This window comes from Aquarana catesbeiana, linkage group LG01 (genome assembly GCF_042186555.1).
Source record: "Aquarana catesbeiana isolate 2022-GZ linkage group LG01, ASM4218655v1, whole genome shotgun sequence".
In the NCBI taxonomy this organism is placed as follows: Eukaryota; Metazoa; Chordata; class Amphibia; order Anura; family Ranidae; genus Aquarana; species Aquarana catesbeiana.
In genome coordinates, this window is record NC_133324.1 from 420171506 (window position 1) to 420187277 (window position 15772).

At 38.5% G+C, this 15772-nt stretch overlaps 1 protein-coding gene across 11 annotated transcripts in view; it reads right to left on the reverse strand.

Moving 5' to 3' along the window:
* The window catches only part of NFIB (nuclear factor I B), a 595118-nt gene that overhangs the window by 115555 nt on the left and 463791 nt on the right, over positions 1 to 15772 (reverse strand). For all 11 annotated transcript variants that reach the window (XM_073635597.1, XM_073635538.1, XM_073635590.1 and 8 more), the window contains 2 exons: positions 14509 to 14629; positions 9385 to 9503 (listed from right to left, as the gene is read on the reverse strand). In XM_073635597.1, coding sequence (XP_073491698.1) covers positions 9385 to 9503; positions 14509 to 14629 — 240 coding nt within the window. The remainder of the gene's footprint in view (positions 1 to 9384; positions 9504 to 14508; positions 14630 to 15772) is intronic.

Sequence of the window (15772 nt, forward strand, 5' to 3'; positions counted from 1 at the left end):
GCCAGACCAGAGCAGTCAATAGCAGGGGCAGGACAGCAGGAGGAGGCTGAGAAACCCCACAGTGGCAGAACACCAGGGCCCGGTGGCAAGACAACCTTTGCAACCCTGATAGTTCTCCCACTGCTTTGGATCCTTATATTTTCTTGGTATGCTGGTGACATATATATCTTGTTTTCTGCCACCCTGGGGGACCCCAATACAGTAGGAAGGGAGCTCACTGCAGAACATGTGAAAGGGCCGTTGTGGGGTCGTAGTAAAGGGCCCCAGTATATATTTTTATATATATATATATATATATATATATATATATATATATATATATATATATATATCTATATATCTATAGATCTATAGATCTATAGATATATATATATGCACATTTTATAGTTGCCCCCCTACTTTTGTCCCTGCCCCCCCATGTGACAGCATGGCTCAGGCCTGCCCCCTCCTCACAGGATCACAGGACTTGATTGGCAAATCTCACTGCTGCCTTTGTGCCAGTGAGGAGAGAGAGAGCAGCGATGCTGCTCTAGGGCACAGCGCTGGATCGAAAGAGGAACCAGGTAAGCATTTAAGAGCTGGCTGGGGGGAGCTGATACTAGAAAGTTTTTTACCTTAATACATAGAATGCATTAAGGTAACAAAAAGCTTAAGCCTTTAAAACCACTTTGATGTTAATGAAATAATGTAAATAGATAGTCCACATTTACAATCCAGGGGGTGCTGCAATCAGGTTGATTTTCCACAATTATGTTAATTTACTACTTTGATTTCAGTAGGCTATAATTTGGTCTGCTATTCAGCTGGTCAGCTGCAGCTTTATATATATATTGCATTGTCAGAGTCACTATTCATTCAGTGTTCCCCGAAGACATCCTGTGTGATGAAATGTATTAGGGCAGGGCTTGGTTGTGATGTCAAACGTCTGCATGGAAGAGAAGAACTGCTCTGACTGTGAAGACCGACACACCTACTCCAGGTGCTCAGGCTTGGGATGTCCTCCTTCCATCCAACTAAGATACTTGAGAATAAAAACAAAATGCCTGCAACTCTGGAAATTCATCTGTAATCTTTTATTATAACATGACCAATAAAATGTGACAGCTGACGCTGTCTAAGTGCCGAAACGCATCAGTGGTAACATTTTAATGGTCACGTTATAATAAAAGATTACAGAAGAATTTCCAGAGTTGCCGGCATTTCATTTTTTATTCTTGGTTGTGATATAATTTGGCAAGCTGGTTTGAGCGGTGTACTGTTATGCTATTTGCTACTAAATGTTTGTGAGTACCCATTTTTTGCTTTTAATAAACTTGTAATTTTAAATGTATCACACTATCCAGTTGATTTATTTCCCCCTATGGGCCTTGGATTGTCCATGCAATATTTGAGTTCCAGGTGGATTTCAGTGATGGTGCTTTAAAAGGCCAGGGGACACTCTTGAGGCATAGAAGCCTCTTTTTTCAATCAAGCGCTCAGGACCTCATTATTAAAAGTTCATTTGAATCTGGTAAGTAGCTGGTGTAAAATCAGGTGGTGGAATACAAATTGGACTCGCCGTTACGTGTGGAGTGTTATCACAGCTTTTCAAGTGATATGTGGACAATTTTATTGCACTATTTTTTAATGGTTGAACTTTAAATAATTTGATGGACAGTTGTACTGTATACTACAAATGTGTATATATAAATTGTTGATGTTTTTTATATATATATATATATATATATATATATATATATATATATATATATTTATATATAAATTTTTGATTTGCAACAATGGTTGCAAATGCTTGTGCGGTGAAGTCACACATAGGCTTATGAGTCATTCGTTGTTGGCTACCCCTCCTCTACACTGAAGCTGGTGCTGGGACCTGATAATGTAACCCAGCTGGAGCGACTTCAGAATAGGTTCAAATGTGGAATTCCAATGTAGCAGGAACACCCAGAACTAGTAACTAGGCAAGGCAGATCTTGTTCTTGCAGTCCCAAAGAAGCCATTGGGTGATCTGGTAACAACCAGTCACCACCTGTGACTGAAATGTCACTCAGGGATGGATGACTGATATCTTCGAAATGTACAGTGGGGATGGAAAGTATTCAGACCCCCTAAAATTTTTGTTATATTATTATTATTATATTATATGTTATATTGCAGCCATTTGCTAAAATCATTTCAGTTCATTTTTTTTTCTCATCAATGTACACACAGCACCCCATATTGACAGAAAAACACAGAATGGTTGACATTTTTGCAGATTTATTAAAAAAGAAAAACTGAAATATCACATGGTCCTAAGTATTCAGACCCTTTGCTGTGACACTCATACATTTAACTCAGGTGCTGTCCATTTCTTCTGATCATCTTTGAGATGGTTCTACACCTTCATTTGAGTCCAGCTGTGTTTGATTATACTGATTGGATTTGATTGGGAAAGCCACACACCTGTCTATATAAGACCTTACAGCTCACAGTGCATGTCAGAGCAAATGAGAATCATGAGGTCAAAGGAACTGACAAAGAGCTTAGAGACAGAATTGTGGTAAGGCACAGATCTGGCCAAGGTTACAAAAAAATTTCTGCTGCACTTAAGGTTCCTAAGAGCACAGTGGCCTCCATAATCCTTAAATGGAAGACGTTTGGGACGACCGGAACCCTTCCTAGAGCTGGCCGTCCGGCCAAACTGAGCTATCGGGGAGAAGAGCCTAGGTGAGAGAGGTGAAGAAGAACCCAAAGATCACTGTGACTGAGCTCCAGAGATGCAGTCGGGAGATAGGAGAAAGTTGTAGAAAGTCAACCATCACTGTGGTTCTTTATGGCAGAGTGGCCTGACAGAAGCCTCTCCTCAGTGCAAGACACATGAAAGCCCTCATGGAGTTTGCTAAAAAAACACCTGAAGGACTCCAAGATGGTGAGAAATAAGATTCTTTGGTCTGATGAGACCAAGATAGAACTTTTTGGTCTTAATTCTAAGCGGTATGTGTGGATAAAACCAGGCACTGCTCATCACCTGTCCAATACAGTCCCAACAGTGAAGCATGGTGGTGGCAGCATCATGCTGTGGGGGGTGTTTTTCAGCTGCAGGGACAGGACGACTGGTTGCAATTCGAGGGAAAGATGAATGCGGCCAAGTACAGGGATATCCTGGACGAAAACCTTCTCCAGAGTGCTCAGGACCTCAGACTGGGCCGAAGGTTTACCTTCCAACAAGACAATGACCCTAAGCACACAGCTAAAATAACAAAGGAGTGGCTTCACAACAACTCCGTGACTGTTCTTGAATGGCCCAGACAGAGCCCTGACTTAAACCCAATTGAGCATCTCTGGAGAGACCTAAAAATGGCTGTCCACCAACGTTTACCATCCAACCTGACAGAACTGGAGAGGGTCTGCAAGGAGGAATGGCAGAGGATCCCCAAATCCAGGTGTGAAAAACTTGTTGCATCTTTCCCAAAAAGACTCATTGCTGTATTAGATCAAAAGGGTGCTTCTACTAAATACTGAGCAAAGGGTCTGAATACTTAGGACCATGTGATATTTCAGTTGTTCATTTTTAATAAATCTGCAAAAATGTCAGCAATTCTGTGTTTTTCTGTCAATATGGGATGCTGTGAGCACATTAATGAGGAAAAAAATGAACTTAAATGATTTTAGCAAATGGCTGTAATATTTATTTATTTATTTTTTATTTATTTCAGGTACTTGTATAGCGCTGTCAATTTACGCAGCGCTTTACATATATATATATATATATATATATATATATATATATATATATATATATATATATATATATATTTTATACATTCACATCAGTCCCTATACCCTCAAGGAGCTTACAATCTAAGGTCCCATTCATACCTATACTAGGGCCAATTTAGACAGGATCCAATTAACCTACCAGCATGTCTTTGGAGTGTGGGAGGAAACCGGAGTACCCGGAGGAAACCCACGCAGACACAGGGAGAACATGCAAACTCCAGGCAGGTAGTGTCGTGGTTGGGATTCGAACCAGCGACCCTTCTTACTGCTATATAAGAAAGAGTGGAAAATTTAAGGGGGTCTGAATACTTTCCATCCCCACTATACATATGAAGTTTATATTCCTGTTTAAGGCTGGGTTCACATATATGCAAATTGGATCCCTTTTAAAACCGCATCCAATTCGCATAACATGTGAATGTGATCACCTTTCAATTAAGCCGATTCACACATGTGCAGGGCAGCCGCGATGCAGATATGAAAAGGGTCCTGTGCATTTTTGGATTGAGTTCAGGTGAAACTTTAGGGAACAATTTACACCTGAATCACACCTGAACCAGAGAACAGAAATGCACCGGACTCCAGACTGCAAACCGCAGCCACAGATATAAGAACCTAGCCTTATACAGTTTTTTTAAGTCTAACTTTGTTTGTATCATACATTGTTTGTATCATTTAGGCAGTGTAGTTAAAGTGCATTTATAGACTTGAATGACAAACAAATAAAACATCATCTAAACTAGTCTATAAAATTATTTTAGATGTTACTGCAGCTGCATTATCAGTAAATAAAACTTAAACAAACGTATCTAAAGCCAAACTATTGAGTGAACAAGCAACAACCTATATTATAATAGGGCTCAAATGTTTTGCACTGCAATCCCCTAATAGGTCACATGTAAAATAATGTCTAATTCTACTTATAACTGAAGGAAAAGGCAAGGAATGCTATATTCATTGTATTACTCATTATCCTGTAGTTTGAACCAATTTTGCACTTGCACAGGTAAACAGCAATGGTAACCTATAGGTACATCGGAGCAAAAGTTGCGCCCAGAAATGGACATGCCTACTCTAATAGTTATTTGTCCTTATTCTGCCTTTGCATCCATGTATTCACACCTGAGTGATTTCACATAGGTGTGATATAGAATGTCCACTGCAGAATACAGGCAGGAACTAATTAACTTGGTTGAGGAATTAACCTCTTGCTTGCTGGCCACTTAAACCCCCCTCCTGCCCAGACCAATTTTCAGCTTTCTACGCTGTCACACTTTGAATGACAATTACGCGGTCATACTACACTATACTCAAATGACATTTTTAGCATTTTTTTCACACAAATGGAGCTTTCTTTTGGTGGTATTTAATCACCACTTGGGTTTTTATTTTTTGCTAAACAAACAAAAAAAAGACAGTTTGTTTGTTTGTAGTTTGTTATAAAATTTTGCAAATGGGTAAATTTTCTCCTTCATTGATATTCGCTGATGAGGCTGCACTGATGGGCACAGATAAGACGACACTGATAGGCACAGATAAGGTGACACTGATGGGCACTGATAAGACGGCACTGATGGGCACTGATAAGATGGCACTGATGGGTGGCACTGATAGATGTCACTGATGGGCACTAATGGGCACTGGTAGGTGGCACTGATGGGCACTGGTAGGTGGTATTGATAGGCAGCACTGGTGATGACACACTGATTGGTAATTTGTAGGTGGCACTGTGGGCACTGATAGGTGGCACTGTGGGCACTGATAGGTGACACTGTGGGCACAGATGGGTGGTACTGTGGGCACCGGTAGGTGACACTGGTGGGCACAGAAGTCTCTGCAGAGGCTCTCCACGATCGGTAACGATGTCCCTCTCACAGCTGCCGGTGATCGGCTTTTGGAGAAAAAATAGCCGATTACTGGCTCTGTTTACATCACATGATCAGCTGTCATTGGCTGACAGCTGATCACTTGGTAAGGGGTCAGTATCGACCCCTTACTCTGATCTGTGATCAGCCGAGGCGGCTCAAGCATGGGAGGACGTCCATGGATGCTCTCCCTGCAAATTAAGTCCGCGTTGCAGCCGTCTTTCGGCTATAGCGCGGATGGGAAGTGGTTCAACAAATATCTTTCTCTATCCTTGCAGAAAAAAAGAGAACATGCAAGTAGAATTAATCAGAAAAAGTTTAAACCTGGCTATATGCTAAACAGTAAACTTTTGTACAGAAAGCTATAGAGAAGTCAACGACTATTTCTTCTTTTTTTCTCAATAGACAGATGATAGCTCTGCTTTAGGACTGATCTAACTACCAAGAGTCCTTGTTGCTGTAAATGTTTAAAGGATGTGCTTTAATGAAATACTGAGAGCATTTATTATGCAAGCCTTAACCTCAAAGAAACAGCTATAAGAATACTAAATGGATAATACAATTAAATAACAGCTAGCAAAAGGGAAACTATTAAAGTCAAGAGATTACTTTAATGGTGTCATTAATGACATTAAGAGGGAGCTTTACTCAAAGAAACACAATTGCTTTCTATATGTCTATCTTACTGCCTGCCATAACAAATGAAAACATGTTTATTGGTGTTATAAAGTCAAATATTGTATTACATATTAATTAAGGAACTCCAAGACATAAAAGTGTAGATTTTCACTAATCATGAGGCTGAAAAAGCACATAAAAGAATGATTATGTGAATAGATTATGTGTGAGATATAATGGCAAAAAACATGATCGCCATAAAAATCTCATATTTCTAAAAAAACAATAATCATCTCTTATGCATTCAAGCACCCAAAAAAAGGTAATATGTCTGAACTGATTTGTGTCTGCAAAAATAAATTAACTCAAAGCATAACAATTTTGCTATTGGCAGTGAAAAAAACAATAACTCCAAGGCGCATATTTAAAAAGCAGTGAATTTTGACATTTACCAATCATTCACTGCAGGTAAATCATTGTAATTAAAATTGCATATACACTGCAGGGAATGTTTGGTGAATGTCATATTCACAGCATTATAAACATACCCTGTAGTGTGAGCAAGACACTTCTGTTATCAAAAATGACAATAACCTAACTGAATTGCTAATAAAGACCATATTCAGTACATATCTGCACATTGCCCTGTGTTTTACCCTTTTAAAGACACTACGAGTACAGAAAAACACTGGTTGATCTCTCAGAAATGCATTCAAGTGTATTTCCCCTTTAGGTGCACAATTGGGTAATACCTAATTCATATTTGTTAAATGTTTTTGTTCACCTAAAAAAAGTATTTGTAAATTGCTGCTTAACAATTTACATGCTTCTTTCTGATAATGTTGATGCTGAAACATACTACTTTGTTTTCTTTTTGAGACTGGGAAGTGGGCAACTGTGTTTGACATAATTAACCTTGTCTGTGTTGGCAGATCTCATTATCAGTTGTAACCTAAATTGGAATACTTTGGGGGGAGATTTACTAAAACTGGTGCACTCAGAATCTGGCACAGCTGTGCATGGTAGCCAATCAGCTTCTAAATTCAGCTTGGCAATAAAACCTGGAAGCCGATTGGTGTGTGTGGAGAGCTGCACCAGATTTTGCACTTTCCAGATTTTGTAAATAACCCCCTGTCTGTCTTAAAAAAAAGGTTTAAAGAATTATAAGCTTGGCTTCATCTTTGTATGTTAATGAAAAGAGCCTAAGCCAGTCCTAAACCTATATATGGGGACATGCTTGCAGCATGGAGTGTGGAGAATGAACTTGTTCAGAAATGCTTGCAGTCTGGCTTGACACTTTCACCTATTTCACATATGTAAACAAATAGGTATGCTGTGTGAATGGGAACACACATATAGTGGGATTTCTTCAAATCTGACTGCTAAAAACTGTAAATACACTTAAAGTCCTGTTGTGGGCTGACAACACATACCTTTTTTGGAGTGGCGTCAGCCCTGACCAGTGTCTTTTGCTAAACTACTGCCTACATTTAGATCTTCACAACATAAGGGCTAGTCATTTTGTAGTCTGAGATAATACATAGGAGGGTTCTACAGGAAGTCTGCAGAGGACAGTTATGAAATTTTAAAAAGAACCACTTTTTTTCATGCATCAAATAAATATACCAAAATGCTTCCAGTGGTATATTAAACAGACCAAAGGAGAGCAAATAAGGGAATTAAATGGCTACGGTTTTCATACACTTTAATAACAACTGTGTATATTTTTTGGACTAGATTCGTTAGATAGCAGGATCCATGAAAAGGTTTTGGTTCTCTTTTCCTATGCTATGCTGCCCCCAAGTTCAACTCATCAATAACTAAGTTTTAACTTTCATAACTTTCAAAACTTGTCCCCAAAATACCAGGCTCAGAATATCCAGTTTCAGTATCTACAGTTGCCATTGCATAGTGCCATGCGCCGAATTTTCTATTATGCCGATTAAACAAATAAACAAAACAAGTAAGCAAGAGCTATCTTGCATCCTCAACGCATAATAAAAACGTCAACATTTTTGCACTGAAGTCTCATTGACTTACAGAAACTTAACATGTTATTCAGTTCCTGGTCTCCACCCTCCACTATAATATTGAGTGGATCTAGCCTTTAATTAACACACAATGTTGTATCTTTAATGCAAACATGGTAATGAAGTCCCATTTTCATTCTGTAAATAATACTGCAGGCAGTACAAAAAAACTGAGGTGTAGAAGGGGAGGAAATCACACTTAGCTCTGTACTCCTTTCCATCATTTCAATAGATTCTTCTGATGTCCTGAACTAAGCACTTCCTCCTCTAGGCCAAGGTGTTACAGCAGCTATTGACAACACTGAGACCAATGTGCCTAAAATCTCCAAATCCTCTATAAGGAAATCATTGAACTGACAAACAACCATGGAGGCTAAGGTTTCTGAAGGGAACTGAAGGAAAAGTGCTGAATTCAGGTCAATGAACTAAGACAACTGCTCAGGAGAAGGATTGTGGAGCTAAGCAACATTTACACTTCAGCTATTCACTACCCTCCACATTGGAGTTTTCATTCAAACTGCACAATAAAAATAAAACACGATCAAGATAGCTGAAGTATTTCGTTACAGTTCTAATTATAAATGTGGTCTACTAATGGTGACTGAAGGTGGAGCAAATAATTTTACCTAACACAAAAACATTTTTTTTGCTGCTTATGGAGCTGTTTTTTGACAGATGCAGAAAATAGCTACCAGAAAGTTTGGAAAGTAGTGCATTAAGAGTGAGATTTTTATATCTTTCAGACCATGGCAACAGACTCATTAAAAAGAATAGGACATTAGTGTGCTGATTACCACCTACTGAATGCTAACTGCTCTTCGAACATCCAAACACATGCCATGGAGTTTTTAAAAAATAGGAAAGTACATGAACATGATTGAATGATTAAAGAAAATACAGATTTACTACGCTAGGTACAAATTATTTATTTGAATATATCAATCTTACATTTTGTGTAAAATGTGTAGTACTAGGTGTGGTAAAAAATTTTTCTCCACACCAAACAATCTACTGATCTACTGATTAAAAAAGAGAAACAATAACGATAACAACAAAACAACAATAAAACATATTTAAGCAAATAGATAATAAGAAGTATGATTTAGTACCTTGATCTCTATCATGCCATGTCCGACTTCCTGCTGCTGGTGAATTTGGAGACGGGTAGAATTCCCCAGTTGGGCTTGGCTCCATATTTTCATCTATAGAAATTGTCTTGGGTCTTTTACTGTTAATAAAAAAAATATTGGTGTGTACATCTATATCACCTAAAACCAAGGTAATTTTCTTAAAACAGACCTTGAGTAATTTTTTCAACTTTCCATCTTCTGCTCTTGTTTTAACTTTGGATTGTAAAAAAAAAAAAAAAAAATTCTGCCAGTAAATACCTTATACAGCCCACTTTCGGTTTCTTGTCTGGTCGTTAGCCTAGGTTTATGACATCATACACAGCTCTCACTCTTGTGAGAGTGTGCCAGGAAGGGAGGGGGGATGAGTCATAGGAGGGCCAATGAAAGCTGCAGAGCTGGAGGTGTGCCTCTGTATGTCTGTGTAAATCCAGGAAGTGAACAGGCAGCAGCTTCAGCTGCCCACAGTTAAAATGTCTGCAGCCAGACTTAGTTGAGGGAGATTTCTGCAGCATATTTGGCAAGTACAGAACCACAGTATTGTTAAAATAATATGCAAAGTGGTTGGACGAAAGCTTCAGAATGGCAAAGATGTTCTTAATACAAATTATGTGAGCAGACTGCAGTTCCTCTTTAATGTTAAAGAACCGAAAATAAATCTAAACCCAATTACTAAAATCTTGTATAAACTTTAACATGACAATGTGATTTTAAAAGTTCTTTTAACACTTTATACAAGCAGCTTTCCTTATAAGAATAGTTGGTGATCCAGCCATTACTGTGATCTGGTACTTCCTGCTATAGGGTGACAACTGTCTCCCAGGTGTGCTCTTGCATTTCACATTGTCAGCCCCACTGTTTGAGAGTAAAATTCACACACATTGAGCAAGCATAGCCCACCTTTGTCACTGTCAGTATACTGCTCCAAAACAATATTATGGGCTGACTCTAGAGCAAGTGCATATAGACTTAAAGTGACTAAAGAAGCTGGAGGAAACCAGAAGCTGAGAGATACAATAAAGGACTTAATGACAATTATTTATTATACAAAGTGATTTAGCAAACCAAATTCCATCACATTACAGTTTAGATGTACTTTAAGCTTTAATAAGCAAAACAAGGAGTATATAGAGGTCAGAGAAGTCAGTTTTTCTGCTCTCTGAACTCAGCAGGCAGTTAATCTGATATGTTCAGCACCAAATATTAGGTGCTTGTGCGTAACAGAGATTTCTATATTGCAATCTGTAAAAGGGGTTCTCACTTCCAGGGGAATTTTTAATTATCTTAATTAATTTGGAAAAGCTCTGCTGACTTCTATCATCCAATCATGTGCAAGAAAAAATGATTTTTTTTATTGTATTTTCCTTACACGTAATTGGGTGTTCTTTGCAAAGTGAATTATCACCACATTCACTAAGCTAAGGAAAAATTCCTTTGCAAAGTGAACAGCCTAGTTGCCTTTAGTAAATCAACCCTCATAGTGTCAATCTGGCTACTGCAGGTCCTAGAGGAGGCAGTGTGTAAGTTAGAAGACAAAGTAGATGACAATGGGGGTTATTTACGAAACGCAAATCCACTTTGCACTACAAGTGCACTTGGAAGTGCAGTCACTGTAGATCCGAGGGGGACATGCAAGGAAAATAAAAAACTGCATTTTAGCTTGCACATGATTGGATGATAAAATCAGCAGAGCTTCCGCTAGTTTCAGATATACCCCTTAGATTGAGAGCGACTGTACTTCCAAGTGCACTTTCAGTGCAATTTCAAGTGCACTTGTAGTGCAAAGTGGATTTGTCTTTCATAATTAACCCCCAATGTGTTTTATACCCAATGGCAGTCATGTCAAGTTGCCTGCACTTACCTTCCTCCCTTATTGAAAGTGCTCTTGTATGCCCTGGGGATCTTCAAATCAGGGTGTGTTCTATATGGGAACTTTAAGCCCAAATTGAGAGATGTGCATGTACCTTGAGCTGCCTACTATCAAACATAAAACACACTTCCCTTCACTTAATTTGATAATGGATTACTTTAAAGAGAAACTGGACTGGTATGAACATGACCTTTTTATATGCTGCAAGACCTATGAAAAAATCAGAAAATAAAATAGATTCTTGGAAAATAAAAATTAAAAAATGCTACTTTATTAGTAAAAGAAATGCTAGCGCTTCACATTAATGTTGCATTCTATGTTGATAAACATCCTTTATATGTTTAATTTAAACTAACCTCGTATGCCATTCCTTTTGGATTTGTTGTAAGAGTTAGCAAAGTTAGTAGGAAAATATTAATGGTCTATTCTTTAAAGAGCCATTTCCTTTGTTAAGGATGAACCTTCCACCACTTAAAGCTAGAAGATGACCTCAAATGATCTATGCTGTCTCTGAAAACTAAAGTCAATTTACGTTTGTTGGCCTTGAATGTTAACCCTTGAATAATGTATGAAACTCCCTGCTTTCTTAATCGGTGCTTTACACAAGACCTTTCAGCAAGTTAGCTTATTTTTACAACCACATTCAAATAATTACCTAAAGTTTTATTAGCATGATACTAATTAATGTAACTAAGATCAAAATTGGAAGTATGAAAAGAATGTACGCACAATGATCCCAGATCACCAGGGTTTCAGAAACTGACTGCCTTCTCGATTAAAGTGTTTGAGAGGAAATTAGTTTCAGTTTATGTTGTCCACCTCTAACCAATCAGATGCTCTTTGTGTTATATAGGAAAATGCAAGGCAAAGTCCTATGGAGCAACACAATCTGAGACATTTCACCCTTCAGACACTAAAATAAATAAGGTCAGGCTGTTCTGGACTGTACACAGCTATACAGATTAACCTCCCTGGCGGTATTCCCGAGTGTGGCACGGGGGTTAAATCTCAGTACAATTAGCGGTAACCCTGAGCCACACTCGGGATTGCATTGCAGAATCCTGGTGCAGTATACTTACCTTGTCACCAGGATCCTGCGATGTCCCACTGCTATGTCTGTGGGCTGTGTCCTCCGCTGGATACCTCTGTGTTCCGGGCTCCGTTCCCTCCGACACACGGGGGCGGAGCCCGGCGGCAAATTCAAAAAGTACACAAAACATAACACATACAGTACACTGTAATTTTACAGATTACATTACTGTATCAAATAATTTCACATCCCTTTTGTCCCTAGTGCTTTGTCCAGTGTCCTGCATGCACTTTTATATTATATATACTGTTCTTTCTGCCTGGAAACTTGAGATTGTCCATGGCAACCAAAAAGTGTTCCTTTACATCAAAAGTGGTTTTAGACCAGCTAGAAAACAGCGATAGTAAATTACAACACTTGCAGAATTGAGCGATAGTGAATCATGAGGAAATTAGTTTCATTATTATTATATTGTTATTTTTTATAGTTATTTATAGTTATTTATTATATTATAATTTATGATTTCGTGTTTCAAACTTCATCATACCCGGTATGTCTACTAGACTCTTGTTTGGACAGATCTAAGTGTGTTATTACTAAGAATTACGGGCTTACAATATAAAACGCCAAATTTCTATGCAAAACAATGTACCGCTTTGAGATGCAAAAATCTGACATAATCATACCACCAGAGTGGCTTCTAAAATATCCCAAGTTATCTTTACTTACTAAGAAATTTTGGACGGTTGGATCATAATTTTACCAGGGACATGTACTGTTGATGTATGTTCCTAATGTACAACATTCAGCCTATTTATAAATAAGATATCATATCATACTGCAATACAGGAGTGGCCGGTCCATAAGGGGCACCGCGGGGGTTTGTTTTTTGTAAGCACATGATTAGAGTCTGAGGCTCTAATTGGCTTGAAAAAGGTTGCACTTTCTTGATCTACCTGACCTTGGCTTGGTATCAAGAGATCCCCAAATTTTCCACTTCTTATTAAGTGATTGAACAGTACTGACTGGCATATATTCAAGGCTTTGGATATCTTTTTATATCCTTCTTCATCTTTGTAAAGGTTCATTACCTTGTTACGCAGGGCTTTTGACTGTTCTTTTCTACCTCCGCATGGCTCAGTGTCTAGCCTGCTTAGTGCATCCATGTGAGAGCTAACAAACTCATTGACTATTTATCACTAATTGTGATTTAAAAAGCCACAAATGTGGGAAATTAACCTTTAATTGCCATTTTAACCTATGTGTGCCACCTTCTGTGTCTGTACCAAGGCCAAACATTCCAGGGTATGTAAACTTTTTATCAGGGCCATTTGGGTGATTTCTGTTATCATTATGATTTAAAAAGGATCCAAAAAACTATGTGATAATAAATGGCTTCATGTGATTGCTACCCTTAAATAAAAGACAGTTTTTTGGCATGATCAGTCATATTTTCAATGTTAATGCCAGAATTTTACAATTTCTGCCACGGTATGCAAACTTTTGAGCACAACTGTATATATATATATATATATATATATATAGCGCGCGTATCTGAATCTTTCTTGATATCAACATCATGTAATCTTCTACACAGCAGTTCTAAAACTAGGAGAATATAATCCAGTTATGTAAACCTCTGCTGCATTACACAGTACTGTCCACCTATCACTGAGGGCTTTCACAGAGGAAGTGAGAGCAGAGTGTTGATTTCATCAATGTGCTACTGCTCATTGGTTACCTAAGCATAGGTTGGGGAGGGTCCTAGACCAAGGCTTCACTGCTCAATTGCAGTGTGCCATGCACAGAGGTCTAGGGGAGGTGGGGAACCTGGCTATGCTGTTCGGCAGGGATAATTTGATTGCAAGAGTGGTTGAAAAGACTAAAAAAATCTTTTGGCATGTAAAAGAGTTCTCATTCCACTGTGCATCTGTCTGCCTGGAATTGAGCTTTAAATGCAAGCTTCTTACAAAATAAACTAAACTAATTGAATAAGCAGTACTATTAGATTAATTTAGATTCATTTGGCAGGTCTGCATTTTTGATTATACTCAAAGTTTGAGCAATATGAGAGTTTCACCTTTATTTCAATTAAGCTGTAGTGTTATTTACTTTCTGCATGTATCATTTAAAATGGACTTGTGAAGACATACACTCATAACCACCCTCTAACAGCTTTGCTGCCATGTTATTACTTCCTGCTTACCTGCTAGGTGGAGAGGACAGCGACCTCTGTAAGCTGACAGCTGAGTTCATGTCATGATAGTAGGGCTGGCTTAGTGGCTCTCCAATTGGAAAACTGACTCCAGAGCCTTGTGTTATGGGTGCTAGAGAAAAGAAAAAAAATTAAAGTGAGTTACTCATGGATCAGACATTTGTTAGAAATTTAATAACACTCTTCGATGGATAAACAGTTGGTTCCTGGCCAAAGTAAAATAAGCTTTAAGAGTGTCAACTGGCTATAAATATTTTAATACACCAGGTGATTTAATAGAACTTTAATAAAAAATCCTTCTGATAATTATTCCTCCTAATTAGAGTCCAGCAGCTCTCCTTGTGGGCCTGGATGGTGCCCTAGAATTTGGTTTTGGGGTCCCCAGCTTGACAACAGTAAAACTCCCTGCAATAAAGAGACTGTTCCCCACTGATCAAAGGTACATGTTGCTTGATGTATGTTAAGTAAAATGTACACTTAATGTAGAACATCCAATAGTATGCAAATCTGATTGAATTTAACCCTGTCTAAAAGCATATTGGTGTCCTGTACATTTAGCACCATCAGAGTCCTTGGAAAGTACAGCCAAATCACTTCTTTGTTTAAAAAAAATGATGGTGGCCCTAATTTATGCAAAGTGCAATTATTTCCTGAAGAATCATTAATTGCATGTGAAAGCTGGCTCCTTTTCACTCAGAGAACAATGTCTCCAAGCAGTACAGTATGTACTGCATGAGGGACATCAATCAGTGCTGCCGGGTCAAATCTCTGGGCCCCACTAAACTCACTACACGCAGATAGTCTTTTCAATTAGCCCTGCTGGAAAGAGAGATGTTGATGACAGAGGTGGATTCTTTGCATATTTGGATGAGCAGCAGAGTGTTTTCTCATATATCTTTTTGAGAGATGCCTATTAAAAGCTGCCCTTTTACCTGAGAGAAGAACACAGCTGCCAGCTCAAATGGCTTAATATCCACAAACTATTTTAATCCCCTATTTAATAGGGACCAAGAGTAAACAAGGTCCCTGGAGAAATGCATAGTGTGAATAAGGCTTTTCATGTGTGCTACAAAACAAGCCGAAGCACCGGAGTCGAGTACTTCAAGCTTGGCATGCCATGTGGGAGTGATAGCTGACTGCTACAGACCGGTTGAGCATATCATGGTCTCTTGTGGTTTGAGGTAAACTAGAGGTTAAACAAATGCTAGATGAAAAAAGCTTGCCACAACCACAATGCAGATTCTATTATTAGATA